Source organism: Gadus morhua, chromosome 4, assembly GCF_902167405.1.
Source record: "Gadus morhua chromosome 4, gadMor3.0, whole genome shotgun sequence".
NCBI lineage: Eukaryota > Metazoa > Chordata > Actinopteri > Gadiformes > Gadidae > Gadus > Gadus morhua.
The window spans coordinates 41,802,125-41,825,040 of record NC_044051.1 but is presented as its reverse complement, the minus strand read 5'-3'; the positions used below and the strand labels follow the sequence as shown (position 1 = coordinate 41,825,040).

General features: G+C 44.8%; 2 protein-coding genes and 2 long non-coding RNA genes across 6 annotated transcripts; 1 reads left to right on the top strand and 3 right to left on the bottom strand.

Annotated features, from left to right (window-relative positions):
- Positions 1–4,692: 4,692 nt before the first annotated feature.
- On the bottom strand, positions 4,693–6,812 carry LOC115542080 (zinc finger protein 239-like). Of its 2 annotated transcripts, none has more exons than XM_030354176.1 (2): positions 6,736–6,812; positions 4,693–6,558 (listed from the first exon to the last, which is right to left on the bottom strand). In XM_030354176.1, the coding sequence occupies exon 2, from the start codon at positions 5,993–5,995 to the stop codon at positions 5,018–5,020; it is 978 nt and encodes a 325-aa protein (XP_030210036.1). In that variant the 5' UTR covers positions 5,996–6,558; positions 6,736–6,812; the 3' UTR covers positions 4,693–5,017. The 2 variants fall into 2 exon arrangements, with proteins under 2 accessions (XP_030210036.1, XP_030210035.1); XM_030354175.1 differs by having other exon boundaries at positions 4,693–6,219; positions 6,736–6,811.
- Positions 6,813–9,365: 2,553 nt separating this feature from the next.
- Positions 9,366–10,750, bottom strand: LOC115542086 (uncharacterized). 2 transcript variants are annotated; one of them, XR_003976458.1, is made up of 4 exons: positions 10,539–10,750; positions 9,739–9,871; positions 9,554–9,636; positions 9,394–9,442 (listed from the first exon to the last, which is right to left on the bottom strand). It is a non-coding gene; the product is annotated as an uncharacterized LOC115542086 (long non-coding RNA). The 2 variants fall into 2 exon arrangements; XR_003976457.1 differs by lacking the exon at positions 9,554–9,636 and having other exon boundaries at positions 9,366–9,442.
- Positions 10,751–11,589: 839 nt separating this feature from the next.
- Positions 11,590–14,510, top strand: LOC115542083 (uncharacterized). The gene is made up of 4 exons (XR_003976454.1): positions 11,590–12,090; positions 13,562–13,918; positions 14,217–14,351; positions 14,491–14,510. It is a non-coding gene; the product is annotated as an uncharacterized LOC115542083 (long non-coding RNA).
- Positions 14,511–18,646: 4,136 nt separating this feature from the next.
- LOC115541783 (zinc finger protein 239-like) lies at positions 18,647–22,563 on the bottom strand. Its single transcript, XM_030353623.1, has 2 exons — positions 22,559–22,563; positions 18,647–22,349 (listed from the first exon to the last, which is right to left on the bottom strand). The coding sequence occupies exons 1-2, from the start codon at positions 22,561–22,563 to the stop codon at positions 21,170–21,172; spliced, it is 1,185 nt and encodes a 394-aa protein (XP_030209483.1). The 3' UTR covers positions 18,647–21,169.
- Between the last annotated feature and the right edge of the window lie 353 nt (positions 22,564–22,916).

The window sequence follows — 22,916 nt, the reverse complement described above, 5'->3', positions numbered from 1 at the left end:
GTGAAAGGGCCGTGACGTATTTTTGTACGCGACGCAAACAACACCTACGTAACCCACACATGGACAGAACCCACATAACAACAATGGAGAACATCGATGCGATGGTATTCGTGTTCATATTATTAGCTGGCATGTTGAAGAAGTGGAATATGTTGGCTGCGGCGCTGCTATGGCTGTTACCAGCATGGTTGCCATGTCGCTCTCGTGACTTCGTCAAACTCCCTGGCCAATCAGTGGCCGGCCGTCTGCCGACGTCACCTTTTAGCATCGGCTCAGCCGCTTGGAACCTAGAGCGAGGCGGTACTAGAAAAAGCAGCCACTTCAGGTACCAGATACCATGTTTTCGCGGTGGAAACGCAAAAAATGCGAGCTGAGTCGAGTCGTGTCGAGCTGGTACCATGCAGTGGAAAAGCGGCATATGTCGCATAGTCAGGAATTTGGGCCGACGCACTTAAGCACGTAAGGGGGGATATTTTATCGCGCAAGGGGGGGTTATGTATCTTACGTGCTTACGCGTTACGTCTAAAACAGAGCATATATCGGCCTTTACATGTGTCAGTGCACCATGTTTTCAGATACATTTAGGGGAACATTTATTGCACAAAAAAGCCTTGCAAGTTGTCTGATTGCAGTCAATTAACACATTGCAAATAGCCTGTGGGTCTCATTCATTTTTGTGTTTCTCCCCCAAACCCTCCGTCAAAAAAAAGTCCGCCTTTTTACTACCACGGACATGATCCTAATCCGAACCGTATCCGAAACCGATGCCCAAAACGGTTATCTGAACCGAACCGTGGACACACTGATCCGTTTCACCCCTAGTTAACACTGTTGTTTTTTGTCGTCATGAACAAAAACATAAGGGGTAACAGTGTTGTTTTTTATCGGCCGTCATGAAAATAAACATAAGGGGTAACACTGTTGTTTTTTATCGGCCGTCATGAAAAAAACATAAGGGGTAACACTGTTGTTTTTTAGCGGTCGTCCTGAAAAAAACATAAGGGCTAACACTGTTGTTGCATTTACTGTTTTGTTATGTTGTTATGCATATATTTAGCATGGAGCCGACTGTGAACATTTCACTGCAATGTATTGTGTATGTGACAAATAAAATCTGAATCTGAATCTGAATCTGTTGTTTTTTATTGGTCGTCATGAAAATAACATGAGGGGCAACACTGTGGTTTTTTATCGGTCATCATGAAGAAAGACATATTTGATAAAAAAAAAAATATTTGTCTTTGTCAAATAAAATATAAGGGGTAACACTGTTGTTCTTCGTCCGTCATCATGGGAAAAAAACGTCCTCTAAAACCACGTCAGTTTCGAGATTAGACTTGCACGCACAAAATACGCCCTCTAGTGTATGATGGGAATTTCTCTGAAGACACAGAAATTGAGATCAAGGTAAGACGCAGCTGCAGGTTAAACCACAAGTACATACGACACAGCAATGGAGCTTAAGACGTCACGTGACTTCTTGAGTTTAAAACCGTGTTCAACTCTAAAAAGTGGCTAAACTAGCGACCGAGGCGAGGACCGCTGTGGAGGTGTAATCCGACATTTATTTTTAGTAATATCCATTCCTCGTTGTATGCAGTATATATTGTCCTTTACTGCACCATTGGGGCGATTCTAGGTTCTGTATTTTGGGGGGGCTCAGCCCCCAGAGACCACAGGGGTGTATGAAGTACATAAAGGCGGACAGTGACCTGGTGGAGATCCTGCATTTATTCTGGTGGGGGGCAAATCGATCTATTTATCTATCAATCCAACACATTGTATATTTTTTAATAGTCCGCTGGTGTATCGTCAGAAAAGCACAGAGGTTTTGTAACAGTTTAACCTCAGTTAAACTCACAATACCAATGAGTATTTCATCCCAGAGGAAAGGATTAAACACATTGTGGCTAGACTCTAGCTCTTAAAGAAGAAATAAATTGTTTATAACTTAACATTTTTATCTGAGTTATAGACAACACTGTTATAAATGTAGTATTATGTATTGTTATATTATCCATGATTTTTTTTTTGTCCTGTCCAAGATTCGATTACCATTATTTTTTTAGTTAATGTGCTGTTGCATGTCTAAGCCAATATATGGCAGTGTGGGCTAAATGATGCAGTTCTGAACAATTTGGGGTATATTTATATTAAATTTCCTTTGGGTAATTTTCACTCAAAAAGGACCATATTTCCCCTGTTTTTTCTTTACACAGTTATTGAAACACATTGGTTTTGAAAGTCAACTATACATAGTAAATATGGAAAATAGATACAAAAAATGTTAAGACAAGTAAAATGTGAACTTCACAACAAATATTGTCTTATTGATACCGGAATATTGTATCAACATACCTTTTTTATAAAACTTGTGATGCAAAAAAATAGTTTGTACAAGGTGTACTAGACTAATTGAGAAACAGACCACTAAATACAAGCTCCAGCGCTCCTTGCTGCGTTTCTAAATGGTAGCAACTCACCAGTGCTGTGTTCCAATACCCGTACTTCCATGAGTATACTTAAAGGAAGTACACTATCTGCACTATCCGTACTCACTTGAGTACGCTTATTTTTCAGATGCGAGTGCTGTTCCAAATCGAGTACTCTGTGGTGCACTTACCGGAAATGACGATCACGACTGCCGCCGTGGCTCCTCCCCCGCAATAAACATCCCGCTTTGAACGGTGAACTCTTTACGCCAGCTATAAAAACTACAAAATGACTATTAATGCAGGCTATGTGGAAAATGCGCCGACGTTGGCTCAGCCTCTTCCGCTACGTAGCTAAGATGGCTGCCGTTGAGTACGGGGAGTGTCAAGATGTCATTGCCCCTTTCACACCGCCGCAAAATCGGGGCCGGTTCCGGGCCAGTTCGGAGCTAGGGCCAGGGCTTTGGTTTCACACCGCCAAAGAACCGGCTCCGGCCCCTAAAAACCGGTTCAACTCTGGCCCCACTTTAGAGCTGGGCTAGAACTAGAACCACTTTTACGCCGGGGGCAGGGGGCGGAGTTATCCGTACCTTCATAAACAGGAAGACCAACGAAGACCGGCATTTTTTAAAACACCGAAGTAAACAATGGACGTGAATCCGTGTATGGTTCTTTTTTGTTTTTTCTGATTTTGTTTTAAATCGGAATATTCAAAGAACGAACCATACACGGATTGAATCGAAGACGAAATTGTTGTTGTTGTGTTTGAAACTGGCGCGAGGGTTCTTCTGCGCGCCTATTGTGTGGTGGTTCAACGCGTCAACGCGCCAACGCAGCTAGATGAGTCCATGTCCATGCAAGTGAACGGAGCGTTCCCTCTTCGTCATAACTATCAAACCAAACATCCTTCACATTCACCGAGCGAACATTATGAAAGTAAAATGCACATTTCTCGCTAAAAATGTTTCCATAAACGCATTTGATGGCGTAACTATGTTACTATTTCCACCCAGAATAAAGAAAGATGTCGGCCGTATGCTTCTGTCCAAGCTCACTAGCCGAGACGTTTGCAGTGACGTCATGACGTTGCTCACGCCGGCTCCATGGCTGGCTCTGGCCGGTGTGAAACCAACCGGTTCTTAACTGGGGTAAGGCTGGAACCAGTTTGGAACTGGCCCTAGCACCAGCCCGGAACTGGCTCTCGGTTCTTTTTGGTGTGAAAGCGGCAATGATGGGGAGTTTCCTTCGATCCACACTTCACGATTAGCCCGTTTTGAGTACGGCATCCGGGTCCTTGAAGTATACTTCTTTTCGCCGGATCTGAATTGGAACGTACTGCGTAAATTTTGGCTAGTAAGTGCGGACAGTACGGGTATTGGAACACGGCCCAGGACACTTCACCAACTCTCCAGTGATTCTCCTGACCATGCGTTTATTTGTCTTTGACGGCGATCGGCTCTCGGTATTTCCTCATTTGCCCTAACCGGTTCGAAATGATATGGCTGTGGGCCATCATAAATGTTGACTGTGGGTCTTGCTACCTCATCCCAGTTAGACGCCATAGTGCTAGTTCTAGTATGCGTCTACCTTAGGTGACGTCATCGCCGAATTGCGTAAAAAATAACCGTTACTAACCAAAAACTACAAAAACTGGACTTTAACACCATTTGAGACATTTCTAACTTTATATACATATTTTGAGTGCTTTATGTACCCATTAAATCGAAACTTCCGGTTAACCTGCACCATGGGCTTTAAGTAAGGATTAATGTAATCAGAATAATGTACAAGATATTATCCCTTGATGCAATGTGTCAAACATTTGATTCAAAATGTAAAAAAGTTATCTTTCACACCGTTCATTGGTATCTTTTAGACTTGAAGTTAACATGATAAATTGGTCATGTTTTCGTTTAACTTTCGTTAGACAAACAAGGAGTGAAGGGTGACCAACAATGCTAGGAATCTTCTGACTCTGTCCCATTAGAATAAAGCTGCATTCTAGAGAGAGGACCGGCATGAACTGACTCAAGCATCACTGAGATCTAGACATTTAACCTGTGACCTTTTTAAGTGGATCCACTTCAACCAAGATTGTAGATTGTGATATAAGGTATGAACTAGAAAATAATGGCAGTAGAAAGACAGCAATTAGAAATTCAAAACAAGAGGTAGTTGGCATTAAGCACATGCCGAAAGGTAAGTGTGAAGTGAACTTTGCAGGCTTTTTCTAATAACAAAGGTAGAGGTAATGACATAGTTATGGAAATATCAAGCGTAACTTTAATATACAATTGTATACAATATATATATAATTACTATTCAAATGAAAGGAATTTATATACATTCTCCTTGGAACTAGAGATACCTCCCGTCCCCTCTGATTAAAAGGCGTTAAGATAGTTTGCATTTGAACTTAATGAACGAATGCTTGGTAACTTTGCTGCCTGTATCTTCCCATGGTCAAGCTCTAAAATTAAATCAAATATTTTGCCGTCAGAAGTGTCCTAGAAATAAGTTATTCTTCATCACACAGACATCATGTGGATCTTCAACTTGGAGCCATGACTGAAGCGCATCGTGCATTAATCGCACCTGAAGGACTTTTCCCCGGTGTGATTCCTCATGTGGCTCTTCAGGGTACGTTTATGTCTGAAGCGCTCCGTGCATTGGTCGCACCTGTAGGGCTTCTCGCCGCTGTGAGTCCTCATGTGGATCTTCAGTGTGCCTTTCCGATTGAAACGCTTGATGCATTGGTCGCACTTGTAGGGCTTCTCCCCGTTGTGAGTCATCATGTGGAGCTTCAGTTGGCGTTGCTGTCTGAAGCACTTCGTGCATTGGTCACACCTGTAGGGCTTCTCCCCGGTGTGAGTCCTCATGTGGCTCTTCAGATAGGAGCTGTAAGTGAAGCACTTCGTGCATTGGTCACACCTGTAGGGCTTCTCCCCGGTGTGAGTCCTCATGTGGGTCTTCAGATAGGAGCTGTAACTGAAGCACTTTGTGCATTGGTCACACCGGTAGGGCTTCACCCCGTCGTGAGTCCTCATGTGGATCTTCAGGGAGGAGCTATGCCTGAAGCGCATCGTGCATTGGTCGCAACCGTAGGGTTTCTCGCCGGTGTGAGTCCTCATGTGGATCTTCAGGGAGGAGCTCTGACTGAAGTTCTTCATGCATTGGTCGCACCAGTAGGGCTTTTGCCCGGTGTGAGTCCACATGTGGATCTTCAATTCACATTGCTTTCTGAAGCTCTTCGTGCATTGGTTGCACCTTTGGAGTATTTCCCCGTAGTGCGTTCTCATGTGGATGTTCAGGTTGCCTTTCTGACGGTAGCTCTTCGTGCATTGGTCACACCCATACAGCTTCTCGCCGGTGTGAATCGTCATGTGTCTCTTCAGGTCGTTACTTTGACTGAAGCGCTTTGTGCATTGGTCACACTTGTAGGGCTTCTCTCCGGTGTGAGTCCTCATGTGGATCTCCAGCTTGCTTTTCCGACTGAAGCCCTTGATGCATTGGTCACACCCGTACGGCCTCTCGCCGGGTTTTGTCCTCATGTGAACGATCATATTGTCATTATTGGGAAAAACCTTGCCACACAAGACACCGGGCCGGCCCTTGCAGCCGCCCCGATGCCCAGTCAGCTCCTCAAGGCGGACCAACCGCACGCTGCAGTACAGGCTCTTGGCCACGCTGCAGTCCCCCAACAGCGAGCTCAAGGCCTCCAGCTTACACGCAGCAGTAGCACGCAGCAGCAGCGGCGTGCTACGGTCTCTGATGTCATTGCCGTCTTCTTCAGAGAGGAAAACAAAGACAGAGAAAGTAATGGTTTGAATTCATGATTTGCACAAAGGGATACAGCATGTACTTTTACACACTGATGTATTAGAAGAAGTATATTTTGAGACATTCTTTCTAACGTCATTTTGTTTATTATGCATTTCCCTTGTTCCCCTTGGGGGGGGGTCAAGGGTCAAAGGCTCCAGCTGAGAAGGAACCGCTACGTCTCCGCCTTTTAAGGATGTGGGGAGGTCATCAAGACACAACCCAGGTCATCTGTGGTTTCCGATCACCTGCTTTACCAATACTGTAGTTATACTGGGAATCAGAGCGGATTCAGCATTCCTGACACCTGCCATGAAGAAGATGTAAATCATTCTACTATAAACTGTAATAGTCTGTGTGTTTTAGGAGCGCTTTGGTCATGATGCTTTTCAAAAGAGGACCAGGCTTTTTAGCGTAGGTAGAATCGAGTACATTCTCAGTTGGTAGGTTGTTTGCTTGCATGGATGCAATGTGTATTACTAACCTACAGCGGGCATGCCTCCACCAATATCCTCTTCAACCTTGATTGAAATGGTGTCTGGGGTCTGCTGCTTTCCACATAGAGAAGGAAACACACACAAGACAAATTCTTTCATTTGCACAGAATTGTTGTTAATCCCCCCCTACGATAGACTGGGTGCCCCCAGCCTGTTCTGACGGTGATTTGAATCCGCCCTGTAGAAGGGTCTGGAGAAGAGCAATTAATTTCTTTCTGCTTCCGATACGTTTTTGGAGAAGCCAATCACCAAGTCGGATAGTTCTCCCCCTGGCGCCCTATTGGCTGGTTCAACACAATGACGACAGGGAAGCGACGGCAAGCAGCCATTTGCGTACAGAGTCAGTTGAACAAGTTGATCAAGCCTCTTGTGCTGAAGACAATGACAGCAGCTTCCCCAGACCAAGCTTGGTCCAAGCTCAATCTACGATTGAGCTTGGTCTGGCAATAGCCAGGCTACACTTACGGAACATTAATTCATAGAGGAGTGTGCTTTATAAGGGTGTGTGCTGGAGTTGTAACAGAGGAAGCCTCTCATTTGGATGCTGAATAAGAAGATGAATTCCAACCTGCACACTCAGCTCCTCGTGGCAGACCAGCCGCTCGCCGCGCTCCAGGCTCTTGGCCGCGCTGTGGTCCGCAGACAGCGAGTTCAGGGCCTCCACTTCTGACGCGGTGAAGAGGGTGTCATGGCCGTCCACCGCCAGTGGGCCCTCCCCTTTACCGTAGACGCTCAGGATCTTCAGCTCCCCGCTGTGACTGGACATGTGGGAGGAGCCAGGGGCGTCCACACCCAGACTCTCCGAGGTGGCGCCGCGCTGCGTGCTACGGTCTCCAAAGGCTTCGCAGTCTTCTGCAGAGGGAGAAAAAAAAGACAGTCATTGTTTTGACACACTGTTTGCATAGAAAGAGGAAGTGTGCATTTGTACACATGAAAAAACTATTTAAATGTACCATTGACATAGAGGGTTTAAAATGTGTACTGCAGACAAAGATTCAGAGTTTTGGAGAGGGATGTCTCCTCCAGCACCCTCCCCCCTAGACTCAAAGCTCAAGTGGGGGCCAGGTGGAGGACACTGAACGAACACCAGCGCAAAATGATCTGAGCACAACATGACATGAGAGAGAAGCGCAATTACTCTATTTTGACAATAACAAGCGACAACGTGTCCTTCCCTGTAAGCTGATCAGCTAACATTTATACATTTTGAATTCATTGATGTTTGAGAATGATAAACCATCTTATGGGGAATCTGTCTTGAAAGCCTTCTGGGCTCTTGACTGATTCCATCTTTGAAATGCAACTCCCAAATTTGACTCGTGTTTAACAGGGCGCTGATCATGATGCTTTTCCAAAGAGGACCAGGCTTTTTAGCGCAGGTAGAATCGAGTACATTCTCAGTTGATCCAGGTTGTTTGCTTGCATGGATGCAATGTGTATTACTAACCTACAGGGGGCATGCCTCCACCAATATCCTCTTCAACCTTGATTGAAATGGTGTCTGGGGTCTGCTGCTTTCCACATAAAGAAGGAAACACACACAAGACATATTCTTTCATTTGCACAGAATAGTTGTCAATCCCCACTAAGGACACATTATGCATTTTTACACTGCCAAGCCGGTTCGTTCGCGGCTTTGCACGCCCTGCAAATTCATTGTCTTGCCTGTGTAAAACCGAGGGGGTAAACTCCCCCTTCGTAACGGAGCCAGATTTCTTGGTTCACTGGAGATGGCGGGGCTATGCACGGAGAGTACACGTCTCATCAATAAATTGCACACTCCGAATGTCATTTTTCTTTCGATTCACTCATTCTAGCATGCAAGAATAAGTTGACATGTGATTGTAGACTCAAACGCGATTCACTATTTACAAGCGCAAAATCAACAACATATTCTTTATTTGGCTGACCACTTTGCTGACCAAGCATCGTAAGGAAAGTTCTTCTGGTATTTTCTCGTAGATCGCACTCTCTCCCCGTCTTCGTTAAATGCGACTGCATCACCTTCCCTCCCATGACGGTCAGCAGCTTGCAGATATCAGTATCCCTCCAGTTATAACTACTCATGTTGAAATCACTGCGTTGTCTCTGTTGTAGAGACAATGCAGCAACACCTCTACCCAAGTCCCTTACCTGGAACCTTAAAGCTGCCTGATCACATTTACATCTAAATGAAAAGCGCCAATATGTGTAGGGTCTGAGAAGGTAAATTGGGGTGCGAAATCAAGCCGGTAAATGACCACGGTCAGTGTAAATGCGCGGACCATGCAAGGAAAAAGGTGGGCATAAGACGGGCATATTTGGCAGCGTTTACTGAGTCATAAAGGGGTGTGCTTTCTAGGGGTGTGTGCTGGAGTTGTAACAGAGGAAGCCTTTTATTTGGACGCTGAATAAGAAGATGATTTCCAACCTGCACACTCAGCTCCTCGCGGCAGACCAGCCGCTCGCCGCGCTCCAGGCTCTTGGCCGCGCTGTGGTCCGCAGACAGAGAGTTCAGGGCCTCCACTTCTGACGCGGTGAAGAGGGTGTCATGGCCGTCCACCGCCAGTGGGCCCTCCCCTTTACCGTAGACGCTCAGGATCTTCAGCTCCCCGCTGTGACTGGACATGTGGGAGGAGCCAGGGGCGTCCACACCCAGACTCTCTGAGGTGGCGCCGCGCTGCGGGCTACGGTCTCCAAAGGCATCGCAGTCTTCTGCAGAGGGAGAAAAAAAATGACGGAAAGTAATTGTTTCGGTACACTGTTTCCATAAAAGGAGGAACTGTGTATTTGTACATTTGAAACTATTTAAATGTATGTATATACCATTGAGACCGAGGGTTTAAAATGTGTACTGCAGACAACTCCCAAGTTTGTCTCTTTGCAGGGCGCTGGTCATGATGCTTTTCCTAAGAGGACCAGGCTTTTTAGGTAGGATCTTTTAGGTAGGTCTTTGCTGCCTAGAAACTACTACATCAAATGTAAATGTACTCAAGGTGGAAAGTACATACCTTTACTTGTGAAGTGGGGCCGGAAAGTCTTTAAGGATAGCCGTGTGGCTACAGTATATGTTTCCAGGTGGTCTGTATGGCAGGCAACATCCCTTGAGAGAAACACCTGAATGTTACCAATTGATGGGCTGGCCTGTGTAGAGACAACAAGGTCAGATTAGTACTCAATGTATTGCTTTCAATGTATTCCAGGTGCAAGTTGTAAGAACATATAAGGTACGCATGTTTAGTGAATTATTAGCCACATACTTAAAATTAGATCTATGAAGTGATCAAATTATGTTACATTCATTTGTTTGCATGTTTCATACAACTTAAAAGATCATCTCATCATCTCACTACAATTACATCAAGCTCTGCAGAAACCTGTAAATAACCCATTGATTTGAATCAGGTGTGATGGGGAAAATATGAGTGGGCCCTGGAATGGCAGTCCAACCCGCAACTCACTACCTGTGAACTCGTATCAGATCGATGTATAACATTATGCTGCGTTCCCCCAACTACACTCCCAATCCCGCTGTGTTTGGTTAAAGTTATAATGTTGACGATTGAGAATGAGAACGAGGAGCTGAGTTTGAGAGCAGTGCATTCCTTGATTCAATTCCCCCCCCCCCCCCCCGCTTGAAGGTAGGTTTGCAATGTTGACACTAGACTGGTAGACCTCGGGAGGTTGGCTATTTGAAAAGTAGATCTTGGGTCCAAAAAGGTTGGGCAGCCCTGCTGTAGAGCTAATTCTAGGGTAACAAGGTAACCATATACAGTAAAGCAACACGATGATATAGCGGTAGTGGACTTACTTCTCCGAGATTTGTCGCTGAGCCGAGGAGAGTTGGTACTGAACCGGACTCCATTTCCAGACGTTCCGCAAGTCCAGCTTTGTATTGGACCAAGTTGAGAAAGCAGTCGTCGGTGAAACTTACTGTATGTAGTGAGGTTATGGTTTGCGTCGAGGCATGGGGGCGTGTGTCGAGTACCTCGGCTCCTCCCCCCAACGGAGCTCCCTATCGAGGGGACTCTCTAAATCGACGCCACTTCGACCTGGGCGGGACTTTACGTCCTACGTCACTCGCTATGGGTGTGCATGTGAGAAAGGTTTTGGCTTTAGTGTCTATGGGTTGGTAATAAAGGTTCTGATGATTTTTCTGATGGAAAAGTGGTCTTTTATTTCCATAATCTTTGTTCAGTGAACGCCTAAACACGTTTGTTAGTTAGCAGTTAAACAAAATGCGATCTCTTTGTTTACAGTTACCAACGACCAACTGATGATTGGGGGTTCCATTCCCTAGTGATGCAAGGTTTTTTCTTTCATTTTGGACTGCACACACATCGCGTGTGACGGATACTCGCACAATGGCCAAGGTACACACATCACTGTCTTTACAATTATAGGCAACCGAAGTTTAAAGATTGTCAAGTGGTTAACTCTTGAATCGCACGTACTAAGACCTGATGGGTTAGTGGTCAGAGAACTCATTAACGCGGGGATAAGGGGTTCGATTCCTTAATGAAGCTAGCTTTTTTCTTTCATATTTGACTGGATGTTTGCATGCCATTTTGCGTAACTTGTAGTTTATGATGAAGAAATGTTACTGGGGTTAAGGTTAGGGTAACGCTAAGGGTAAGACACAAAGTGTTTTTGCAACACAATATTTCTTACAATAACAAAGTCCAAAGTTTTGATGACTCCAGTAGGAAACTTAAGATACCTAGAGAAATGCGTGAGTGCTCACAAAACATCAACAAGTCAGCAGTGTGGTACAGGGTGATCATTTCTGATATACAGTACAAAAGCTGAAACAATAGGGGATTATCACGCTTCCTGGTTCCGGTGGCGGGATTTGTCTTCGTTGTGCATGAACACTTCCGGCGCACTTCCACCATGGCTGAAACAAAGGCGAGATGTCACTGCTCTCTGTTCCACTTTGTACATCTAACAAACACCAACCCTACTTAAGTTTTCATGGATTCCCGACTGAAATGAGTCTAAGGAAGAAGTGGATTCAAGCGGTTCGCCGGGATGAAGGGCCAAACTTTAAAATAAAACAAGGTAGCATGTTTGTTTGTAGCCGGCACTTTAGTGAATCAGACTACAAACGCTACAGCTAGCAACCAACCGGGGTCACACCAAGCGACTGAAAATCGGGTCTGTACCCTCCCGTTTCCAGTGGAACAACTGGGGACTGCCAAGAAGGGGGTCTGTTTATAAAAGAGCATCAACTCGCTTAGGCCTTGACGTTCACCCATCCCTTCCTCTGGAGCAACCGCTGCCCTGTGAATAAGAGCCGATGGAGGAGATCGCAGCTTCGGTGGTGATGACAGAACATGATTTCGGTTCTGCTCCTAAACCAGGTTTGTCAGTGTTTGTTAGTGTTCTGAAATATTGGCTTACTATTACCCCATACTGTTCTTAAACCACCTACCTGACAGGATGTACTACCTATGGTTTAATCACAGATTGGGCTCTTAGTAGGGCTGCACGATATGGGCAAAATATGATATCCCGATATTTTTGGGCTGAATGGCGATATACGATATATATCTCGATATTTTCTATAGAGTGGGTTAGATGTTTTTTTTCTAAGTCAAAAGCCACATGTGAGATGTTGCAAGCACTTTTATTAAAACATAGGTCAGTATGACTGCAACATGTGATTTTGTATCTTTTCAACAGAATTGAATGAACATGTTAAAAAAAAAAAAAGGGACGTTTTTCACCTTCTTCACAAAATAATCCCCTATGCAAAACATTATAAAGCTGTAGGTTACACACATTAGCTACCAGTAAGAGCATTGGCTTCGTCGCATTGTCCTGTGTACTACGGTGAGGGTTTCAGTGCGCCGTAACTTTAATTCCCCGCCCCCTCCCTTCTCCGTTCCATTTGGGAACATGTTTGGTTTCATTTCGCTTGTTTCGTATATTTTAATTAATTAATTAAGACCGTCACCAGAGGGCGCCCCCAACACATTTGCCGAGCGCCGGCCCTGGTTTCGGGGCAGAAGAAACTGTCGCGGCCGGTGATGCAGCAGCACAGCCATGGAGTATTACGCATTCATTATACTGCACTTTGTACCGCTGCTGTAAATGGTGGAACAGATTTGTCGTGCTTCCACTTTTAGTCGCAACGGTTTTGCTACACTCTCTACAGATGACCTGCAGCTGCTGCTCATCTGTTTTTTTTTTAAACCCGAACTATTTCCACATTATGGAGCCGTTGTTTCTCCTCTTTGAAACAATTTCGTCTACCGCCGCTGTCTCGTTTTCTTTAAGGGTATAATCCATGCTTGTTGTGTTGTGAGGGGGCGGCGGGGGCGGGAATGAGGCGTCTTTGCACACGGCACGTTCGGAAAGACAGAGTGGGAGGGGTCGCGCTCACAGTCTCCAAGGCAAGCGCTGTAGACGCTTGAGGGGGAAACTGACCATTTTAACGCATATCGATATAAACGATATTGTCAAATCTTGTATCCCCGTGGAAATTATATCGATATATCGTACATAGCCGATATATCCTGCAGCCCTAGCTCTTAGTAGGTTATACCGAGGAGGTAGGTCAACTTTTCAGAACTCAGGCACAACATGTTTAGTCTTATTAATGTCCCAGCATTTGACCAAACCACAATGTGAAAAGCTTCATCACAAGTACAAATGTTGCATTTTATATCTTACTTAATTAATTGTAAAGGTGAATATTGAGCTATAAAAAGCAAAATTTAAAAGCAATATTGAGCTACAAAAAGCAATTTCTTTAGAGGTCCAAACTGCTTCCAATATGCAAGTCACAGCCAAAATCTGGGTTAGATGTTTTAATTTCATCTCATACAGGTGCACTGGATGCTGCTGCTATAAACATACAGCAATTGGAAGAAACAGTCAAGGCGCTGATGAGAGCTGTCACAGCTGAAAGTGGTTCAAGTGCATTTTCACAGATTCTGTGTCTCAGACGCGGACATCCTTTTTTACACCAGATTCACGTCAAGAGATGTTTTTTGTGACTTCTGGGAGGTTATTGAACCATCTGCCTCCAAGTTGGTTTATTGGTCGAAAGCTCAGAAAAAGAAACAAACATTTGAACCCATTTCTCCCAGTCCAACGTGTAGACTGCAACTGGTTGAGTTTTTTCTCTTCTGCTGCCGGGTTGCTGCAGGCCTGCAAGAGAAGGTGCTGGCTGACATGTTTCAGGTCAGTGTGTCCACTGTCTCCCATGTTGTTATACCGTGGGCCAACTACCGTTACCTGCTCCTTGGCTCCCTCCCCATCTGGATGAGTAAACTGCAAGTCAAGAACACCATGCCAAGATAATTTGTGCAGTACAGTCCAGATGTTCGGGTAATCATCGACTGCACCGAGGTGAACATTCTTGTAAGATGAACATCATCTTACAAGAACACAACAACCTTTAAGGCCTTGATTGGGATTGCCCCTTGTAGTGCTGTGACTTTTGTGTCATGTCTCTTCACCGGCTCCATCTCCGACCCAGAGCTGACTGAACGAAGTGGACTGCTGGATTTACTGGAGCCAGGAGATGGCTGCATGGCAGACAAGGGTTTCACCATCGAGAAGCCACTAGCTGATCGTGGGGCAACGCTGATTATACCACCCTTCAAGATGACAGGTAGGCATGAAAGGAATGAACATTTCAAATTAAAACTTTGACCCAAATGTGACCATTAAGATATGCTGACAAATGTTTAAGATGGACTGGAGCACTCACAATAATATTACTAATTAATTTATCTCTAACCACTGTGCAGTTCACTGAAGAGGATGCTCTGAAAACACAAGCAATCGCTCGACTTCGAATCCTCGTAGAAAGAGCAATAGGCAGAGTCAAGGAATACCGCATCTGGGAACGCACTGTCCTTTCACCTTGTCTGCGACAGTCAATCAGCTGTGGACCGTCTGCTGTGTGATGACCAACTTCCAGGGACCACTTGATTTAAAAGGCTACATCCCTGTTGAATAGTGTTTCTACTCAAACATGTACCTATAAATATTAAATATAATATATAAATATTAAAACGAGAGGCACTGAACATTTGGAGTGGTCCCCTCATTTTTTCCGGAGCTGTAATTTTGTACACTGAAAACATTGTATATATTGAATGACATGTAATGTAATTGAATGAGAAGTCTTTCATCTATAATCAAGTCCAGTCAGTCCATCCTGAAAGTATTCAAAATAATGTTAATATATAATGTAGTAAATGATGTACTCAGAAAAAGAGAATGAATTAAATCCTTTTATTCTTTCAGTTCCTTTATTCATTCAGTTCATTTCACATTCATTTCACTTTCTGCTGAAGATACACATTCATATATGTACCAAAGAAGTACATGTCTACCTTATTTTTCACCTCTTATCATTTCATCCCTCCAGACTGAGCTGACGCCAAACCGACGTTAGCATAAGCCAACCTACCTAGCGTAAGCTAGCTAGCAGACACTCGCATTCGTAGTCGTTATATTTCTCAAAAAATAAACAATCCCTTGTGCAGTTTGGAGCAGGCTGTTATGGAGTGTTGTTCGGTAAGTCTGTGAACTTCAGAAAACGTGACTTTGGGTACATTTACCAGGGATGTCGTGAAAGTGAACTGCCGGTCCTCCATCATCAGTTCGCCAGAGTGATGAGTGGTTCACCGGATGTCACAGTGCACAATGAACACCGAATGCGGAAGTACTACGTATCAGCGTGATGGGAAAAATGCAGACGCAGACGTGGGAAGCAATAAGACGCACCAACACACAGTTGCCAGTTGCAAAATGGTTCAGAGTTTAATATAAATAGTTAGGGTTAGCTGGTATGGCGTTATCTGGTATGGCTATAGTCTAATGTTAGCTTAGTTCGTGTTGTTTCGTCATGTTAATCGCTAGTAATAGTAAGTCATTTGTAGAAATATAGCCTATCATCACAGACTGTAGGAATGTCACCCACCCTCCATCGCGTACGACACTGACGCTCGTAATCTGTAGTGCAAGGTAGTTCGTGCACAGATCCCTGAGACAAACGGCTACGCGCACACGTGCAAACCCATAGCGAGTGACGTAGGACGTAAAGTCCCGCCCAGGTCGAAGTGGCGTCGATTTAGAGAGTCCCCCCTATCGAGCAGGCTTCACGTAGGCGAAATGACGTAGCGTAATGACGTAGCGTGTGACGTTCGAGGCTTCATCTCGGGCTGTGTAAAAGGTAACCTCTCCCCGTATTTTTCTTATTCTTTTTTATTGAACATGTTTATAGATAATAAAAAACAAAAGAATGACCGATAAAAAGCAAGAAATAAAATAAAAACGAACAAATGAGATCCTCAGGATCCTTAGCTTAGTTAATACAGTTCAAATAATACTTTTTTTTTCATTATTTCCGTTTTGAAGAGTTTTGTTAGATTTGATATAGTGGTACATTTTAACCCTTTGCATTGGTTCTTATCACACACACACACACACACACACACACACACACACACACACACACACACACACACACACACACACACACACACACACACACACACACACACACACACACACACACACGTCTTGACACACGTTTTTGGTGGAAGAATTACTTTACTACTTTATTACTCCTCTTCTTGTTCCCTGTATCAATACCCGCCAAGACGTCGTACTAGTGCAACTATCTTGCCGTTATTAACAAAGATCCTTTATCAACAGTCTCTGTTAATGTTAAAAGTAACTCGTTCTATCAATCACATGCACATTCTGAATGCAGAAACTGACGATTGCAGATCGAAAATCTGATTTACAGCGCAGTTAGGATTACCTAAATTAAGATAAGATAGGAGGCCAAAGATAAGATAGGAAACGGCCAACAGGTTAGGGACTGCTTCTGTAATAGGAAGTTAGGATTTTTCCTATCTTCGAGTCCCTAACTTAAGTTAGGATGAGAAGTTAGGATTTCTTCTGTTATGAGGCCCCTGGTGTGTAAAAAGACTAACTCTGCCAACTAGCCACTGTTATTCACAAACGTTAGCAAGTAAACAATGTGGAAATTAGAGTCAACTCGGCTGATACTGTGCTGAATTTCACACACTAACAACATGCCGACAATCTGTTGCGGTCTGGGATTATACACAGCGTTATAACAAGGATTCAGGAGGTTATTTCTAAAGGTTTACAAAGGAAAGTGACAGTAAAAGAAAGCCTTCATTTTCATCCAGAGTTACGAGTTGTCTGATATGAGGAAAGTGACGATTTCTCCGTCAAATGAACCGTCCGTCTTTGCTCTTTTTTTTGCCAACCAGTTTACGTGCGGGATTCCAGAATCAAAACGATAACATTCAACGTGTCTATTAATATGGCCAGCAACATTTTACACCAGTTTTAGAATGTTCACTACAACAGATGTTGAACACCAACATGCTTATGTAAAATCAGCATAGTACCATATTCAGCTATGGACAGATTACATACGGAATGCAGGGAATTGGATGTCCGGCTGGTGTTTTGATCGCGAAGTTTTGCCTTCTTGGGGCCAAAAAAATCGGAAAATACTTATTTTCTGTGACACATTGCACAAGCTTGACTTTTCGAATTTTTCCCGCCGCGCACATAGCATTGTTCTGCGTTGTGCTACGTTGTCCTAAATAAAATGAAATGCTAATATGATAAATATAACAAAAAGGGTGGATGTCAATAATTTCAAGAAAAATCATGTTGTATGATAAAATTCTATCAAACGTTCTCACTTGCAGTTACAGCCAGGGACCGCCAGGGGGGTACTGCAGCACCCTAAGCACCCCCACTTCCCGCGTCCCTGAACACAGCCAAAGATGACACAGTTGTACGGCTACTGTTGGGGATACAGACAGGAACAGCAACGTCCAAAGCGTTGAACATGCTGCTACAGCAGCTAGCTGGGAAGTGGCGCTAGGTGAAGACCTGTGAGAAGACGTCAATGACATAGGACTCTGTTATTGGCGGAATTATTGGCGACCCTCTTCACAGAGGTATAATGAGCACATACCACAGACTGAAGTGAGCTATTGCTTTTATACAACGGTTACTATTATGGCAAAACGAAAGTCACACGGTAGGTAGCCTACATTAAACCGCTCGGCTAGAGCGGTTCCCCGGTTATTTATCCTATGGAGCAGTTCACTCGCCGTGTGCCTAAGCTTTCGTTAGTCTCTCCATCGCCTTGCTCACTCCCGGAGTAACAACATTTACACCCTCTCCATCATTCAACATGTTTTACTTTGTAACTACTTCCAGGTGCGGAGTGATATGCAAACTTTCACAGTGATTGGGCGTCATAGCAGTTATGTATACGCTCATTATACACAACCCGGTATCACCCGGTATTATACAACAGTTAGGAACCAATCAGATCGCTGGATTTAAGCCACCCGTTGTATAAAGGCCTAATAATAATCGTAGTTTACCATAAAATGTAGGGTTATATTCTTCCGTACTATTACCAGTTATCTGTATTCACTGTCTAACCCCTACCTACTGCTTCATCACATGTATCCTTATTCACTGTCTAACCCCTACCTACTGCTTCATCACATGTATCCTTATTCACTGTCTAACCCCTACCTACTGCTTCATCACATGTATCCTTATTCACTGTCTAACCCCTACCTACTGCTTCATCACATGTATCCTTATTCACTGTCTAACCCCTACCTACTCCTTGAATCACATGTATCTATGTACTGTAAGTAGTTTTATGGTGAACGGGTCTGAAGGGTATCAACCACCATAGAAACGATAGAAAACGTTAAATTCAAACAATTTTCTTTTGAGATCTGAAAGAAATTAACTGCCTATTGTGATACAAGGTATGAACTAGAAAATAATGGCAGTAGAAAGACAGCAATAAGAAAGTCAAAACAAGAGGTAGTTGGCATTAAGGACATGCCAAAAGGTAAGTGAAACTAACACAATCATGTATAATGTGGGGTTTAATTGCAGTCTATTTCACAAGTGAACTTTGCAGGCTTTTTCTAATAACAAAGGTAGAGGTAACGACAGTGTCGAAATATCAAGCGTAAGTTTAATATATACAATTATATACAAATGATATAAACCCTGTTTATAGAATTGAATAGAATACTTTGTCATTATACAATGTAGAACAATGGCTATGGCGTCCTCCGTTGATCCATTTGATCGATAGGCAAACTGGTGGGGGTCAAAGCTGGGTGGGAGGCGAGCTTTAAAGATGAACTGAGCTGAGATCTGAAGTTTAGTTGATATAACAGATGTATTGTCTGCCTTCTCATTGGTACAATAAATAAAAAGGGCTGAACTGGCTAAAAGGGATTAAATTGTACGGTGAAGGGGTGAAAGTGTTACAGGGCGCCGCCATGTTGGATTTCAACAATCAGCTACGTCACTGGCATGGTAACCTACTCCTACTCTGTGGCTCTAGCAGCCATAGCTGGTAATGAGTCAGGCTCTGAGGCTCGCTGAAATGGCTACGGAAAATAAAACAACCAGGCCTACAGGAGGATCATACTGCACTGGCCCTGGCTTCATTAAGGAATTATATAGGGCCAAGGCAGCTGGGGTAATCATACATTTCCACAAGCTACCTTTGAATAGGAAACCAGCCCATAATACATGGCTGGCAGCCATAAAACTGACCAACCCTCCGATGTAAATCAGCCCGTCATGTCAATCTCCACAAGCTAGAACTCCGACCATAAAGTGTGTAAACTATTGCTCCGACGATATCACAGATCTAAGTTTCCAAGCTGCTAATTAAACTACGGCGGGTAAGTAAACAGAAGTTCCACCAATGTCCCTTTCTACACACCCTGTTGTTCGCCGACTACCCGATTGCCGATGCAGAGGGAGTTAAACTCGAAGAAGTAGTTTCATAGTAAGATTTATCTGTGCAATATCCATCAACATCCACCAGAAAGTAAACCTCCAACATCCGCATAAAGTATACGTGACACTCGTGAATCCGCCTCGCATCTATTTAATCACTAACTGTACATTAAAAAGTATTTCTACTCAATCTAAAAAGGTTAAACAACTATCTCCGCCTCGACGTGAACCTTTTTATACAGCGCGCAGGCTGGATGCGCGCAGGCTTGATGCGCTCCTCTTATTTTTGTGGAGAACAAGCGCCTTGAATATGTAGGTACTACAGCGTTTGTACAGCTCGTTGCGTTTCCGCAATGAGTCCGTCTTTACGGAGATATTCCTGAAACGCATCAAAGGAAAACGGAGGGGGAAAGATTGTTTTCGCCTTGTAACTTGGTTGCTATTTATGGGGCGCTCCAGTGTCTCCGCTCGGACGTCCCGTAGAGAGAGCATGGCCACTTCCAAAACCTCTCGCCGCACAGCATCCGAAATGCCCTGTGCATGGTTATGCAACCTAATCCCACCATTAGATGGTCAAGGTTGACCGGGACCTCTCGGCAGCAGACCGATTCAATGGCAGTGTCCATGCTCCGGCAGCACCCACACGCACACCAGTCACACCCACATGATCCGAAGGTGGAGCTGGAGCCTGAAATTGATCCCCCTCCACCGGGTGGCAGTCGGACAGTACAGGCATGTCCCTCATAGGCTCAAACTCGTAACCAGCCATATTAAAATCACTATTTTCAACCGTGGAGTGAATATGATATTCGCGTGTCTGCAGCAACGACCTAGTTGTACCATGCAAGTGACGTCATCGGCGCTCTAATTCTAAAAGACGCATTATCTTTTGTTGTTAAAAAAAAAAGCTATATGTTGACTTTTTAAATAATTGTTTAAGTGTCATTTTTTTATTTTTATAATGGTCATAACTAAAACGTTGACGATGTTTATTATTTCAGTTCAGTTCATCTTTAATGTGGTGAAAGACCAGCCTTTCAAAGCATTTCATGATCACAGGTGTTCGAGCTCCTGGGCGGTAGTAGACACACGCAGGGCTTCTCCCCGGTGTGAGTCCTCACGTGGATCTTCAGCTTGGAGCCATGACTGAAGCGCCTTGCGCATTGGTCACCCATGTAGGGCTTCTCCCCGGAGTGAGTCCTCATGTGGCAATTGTCGTGCTCTTGTAGAAAGTAGTTTGAAACGGGTGGCTTTTAACTCACTTTATTTGTTTAAGTATTTCGGTATGGTAACTATGAAACAAAAGGGAGGGAATTGTATCCAACACTAGCAGAGAGAAATACCGTGAGCTACTTCGAGCCCCGGGCTTAGGCCCGACTCTCTCTGCGGGGCGCCTATGATTCTCTGACCTCCGCTGGGTCCGGTCGCTGAAAATGGACCAATTAGTCGTGGCTTATGTGAAGCGGGCGTGGTCTAGCTCTTAGCTGCAGCTTGTCTGTCTTAAAGATGCTGCCTTCTGTGGCTGGGGTAGATATTACAGCTTTTGTGTTCGATCCTGCTCCCTTGTGGCTGTGTGGGGGTAATGCAGCTTTTGTGTTCGATCCTGCTTCCTAGTGGCTATGTGGGAGCAGCTTATGTGCTTAAAATACATAACACATGTGGTCCTCCAGGTGCCTTTTCTGACTGAAGAGCTTCGTGCATTTGTTCAGACCTGTAGGGCTTCTCTCCGGTGTGAGTCCTCATGTGGACATTTAGGCTGCCTCTCTGTCTGAAGCGCTTTGCGCATTGGTCACAGTTGAAGGGCTTCTCCCCGGTGTGAGTCGTCATGTGGATCTTCAGCTTGTCTTTCCGAATGAAGAGCTTCGTACATTGGTCACACTTGTAGAGCTTCTCCCCGGTGTGAGTCCTCATGTGGATCTGGATCTGAAGGGTGCTTGTCTGTTCGAAGCGCATTGCGCATTGGTCACACTTGTAGGGCTTCTCCCTGGTGTGAGTCCTCATGTGGCTCTTAAGGTGGCTTGAATATCCGAAGCCCTTTGCGCATTGGTCACACTTGTAGGGCTTCTCCCCGGTGTGAGTCCTCATGTGGCTTTTAAGATGGCTTGAATGTCCGAAGCCCTTTGTGCAATGGTCACACTTGTAGGGCTTCTCCCCGGTGTGAGTCCTCATGTGGCCCGTAAGCTGGCTTCTCTGTCTGAAGCGCTTTGCGCAATGGTCACACTTGTAGGGCTTCTCCCCGGTGTGAGTCCTAATGTGGATCTGAAGGGCGTATGTTTGTTTAAAGCGCATTGCGCAATGGTCACACTTGTAGGGCTTGTAGGGCTTCTCCCCGGTGTGAGTCCACATGTGGCTCTTCAAGTGACATTTCAGACTGAAGAGCTTCATGCATTGTTCGCACTTGTAGGGTTTCTCGCCGGTGTGAGTCCTCATGTGCCTCTTCAGGTCGTTACTTTGACTGAAGCGCTTTGTGCATTGGTCACACTTGTAGGGCTTCTCTACGGTGTGAGTCCTCATGTGGATCTCCAAGTGTACTTTCCCAATGAAGCTCTTCGTGCATTGGTCACACCCGTACGGCTTCTCGCCGGGTTTTGTCCTCATGTGGACGATCATATTGTCATTATTGGGAAAAACCTTGCCACACAAGACACCGGGCCGGCCCTTGCGGCCGCCCCGATGCCCAGTCAGCTCCTCAAGGCGGACCAACCGCACGCTGCAGTTCAGGCTCTTGGCCACGCTGCGGTCCACGGACAGCGAGCTCAAGGCCTCCGGTTCTGACGTTGTAAAGAGGGTGTCATGGCTGTCCACCGCCAGTGGGCCCTCCCCTTTTCCGTAGACGCTCAGGATCCGCAGCTCCCCGTTGTGACTGGACATGTGGGAGGAGCCAGGGGCGTCCACACCCAGACTCTCCGAGGTGTCGCCGCGCTGCGTGCTACAGTCTCTGATGTCATTGCCGTCTTCTTCAGAGGAAAACAAAGACAGAGAAAGTAATGGTATTAATTCATTATTTGCACAAAGGGATACAGCATGTACTTTTACACACTGATGTATTGGAAGAAGTATATTTTGACACTTTCTTTCTAACGTCTTTTTGTTTATTATGCATTTCCCTTGTTTCCCTTGGGGGGGGGTCAAGGGTCAAAGGCTCCAGCTGAAAAGGCACCGCTACGTCTCCACCTTTTAAGGATGTGGGGAGGTCATAAAGACACAACCCAGGTCATCTGTTGTTTCAGATCACCTGCTTTACCAATACTGTAGTTATACTGGGAATCAGAGCGGATTCAGCATTCCTGACACCTGCCATGAAGAAGATGTAAATCATTCTACTATAAACTGTATTGTAGTCCTTGTGTTTTAGGAGGGCTTTCGTCGTGATTCTTTT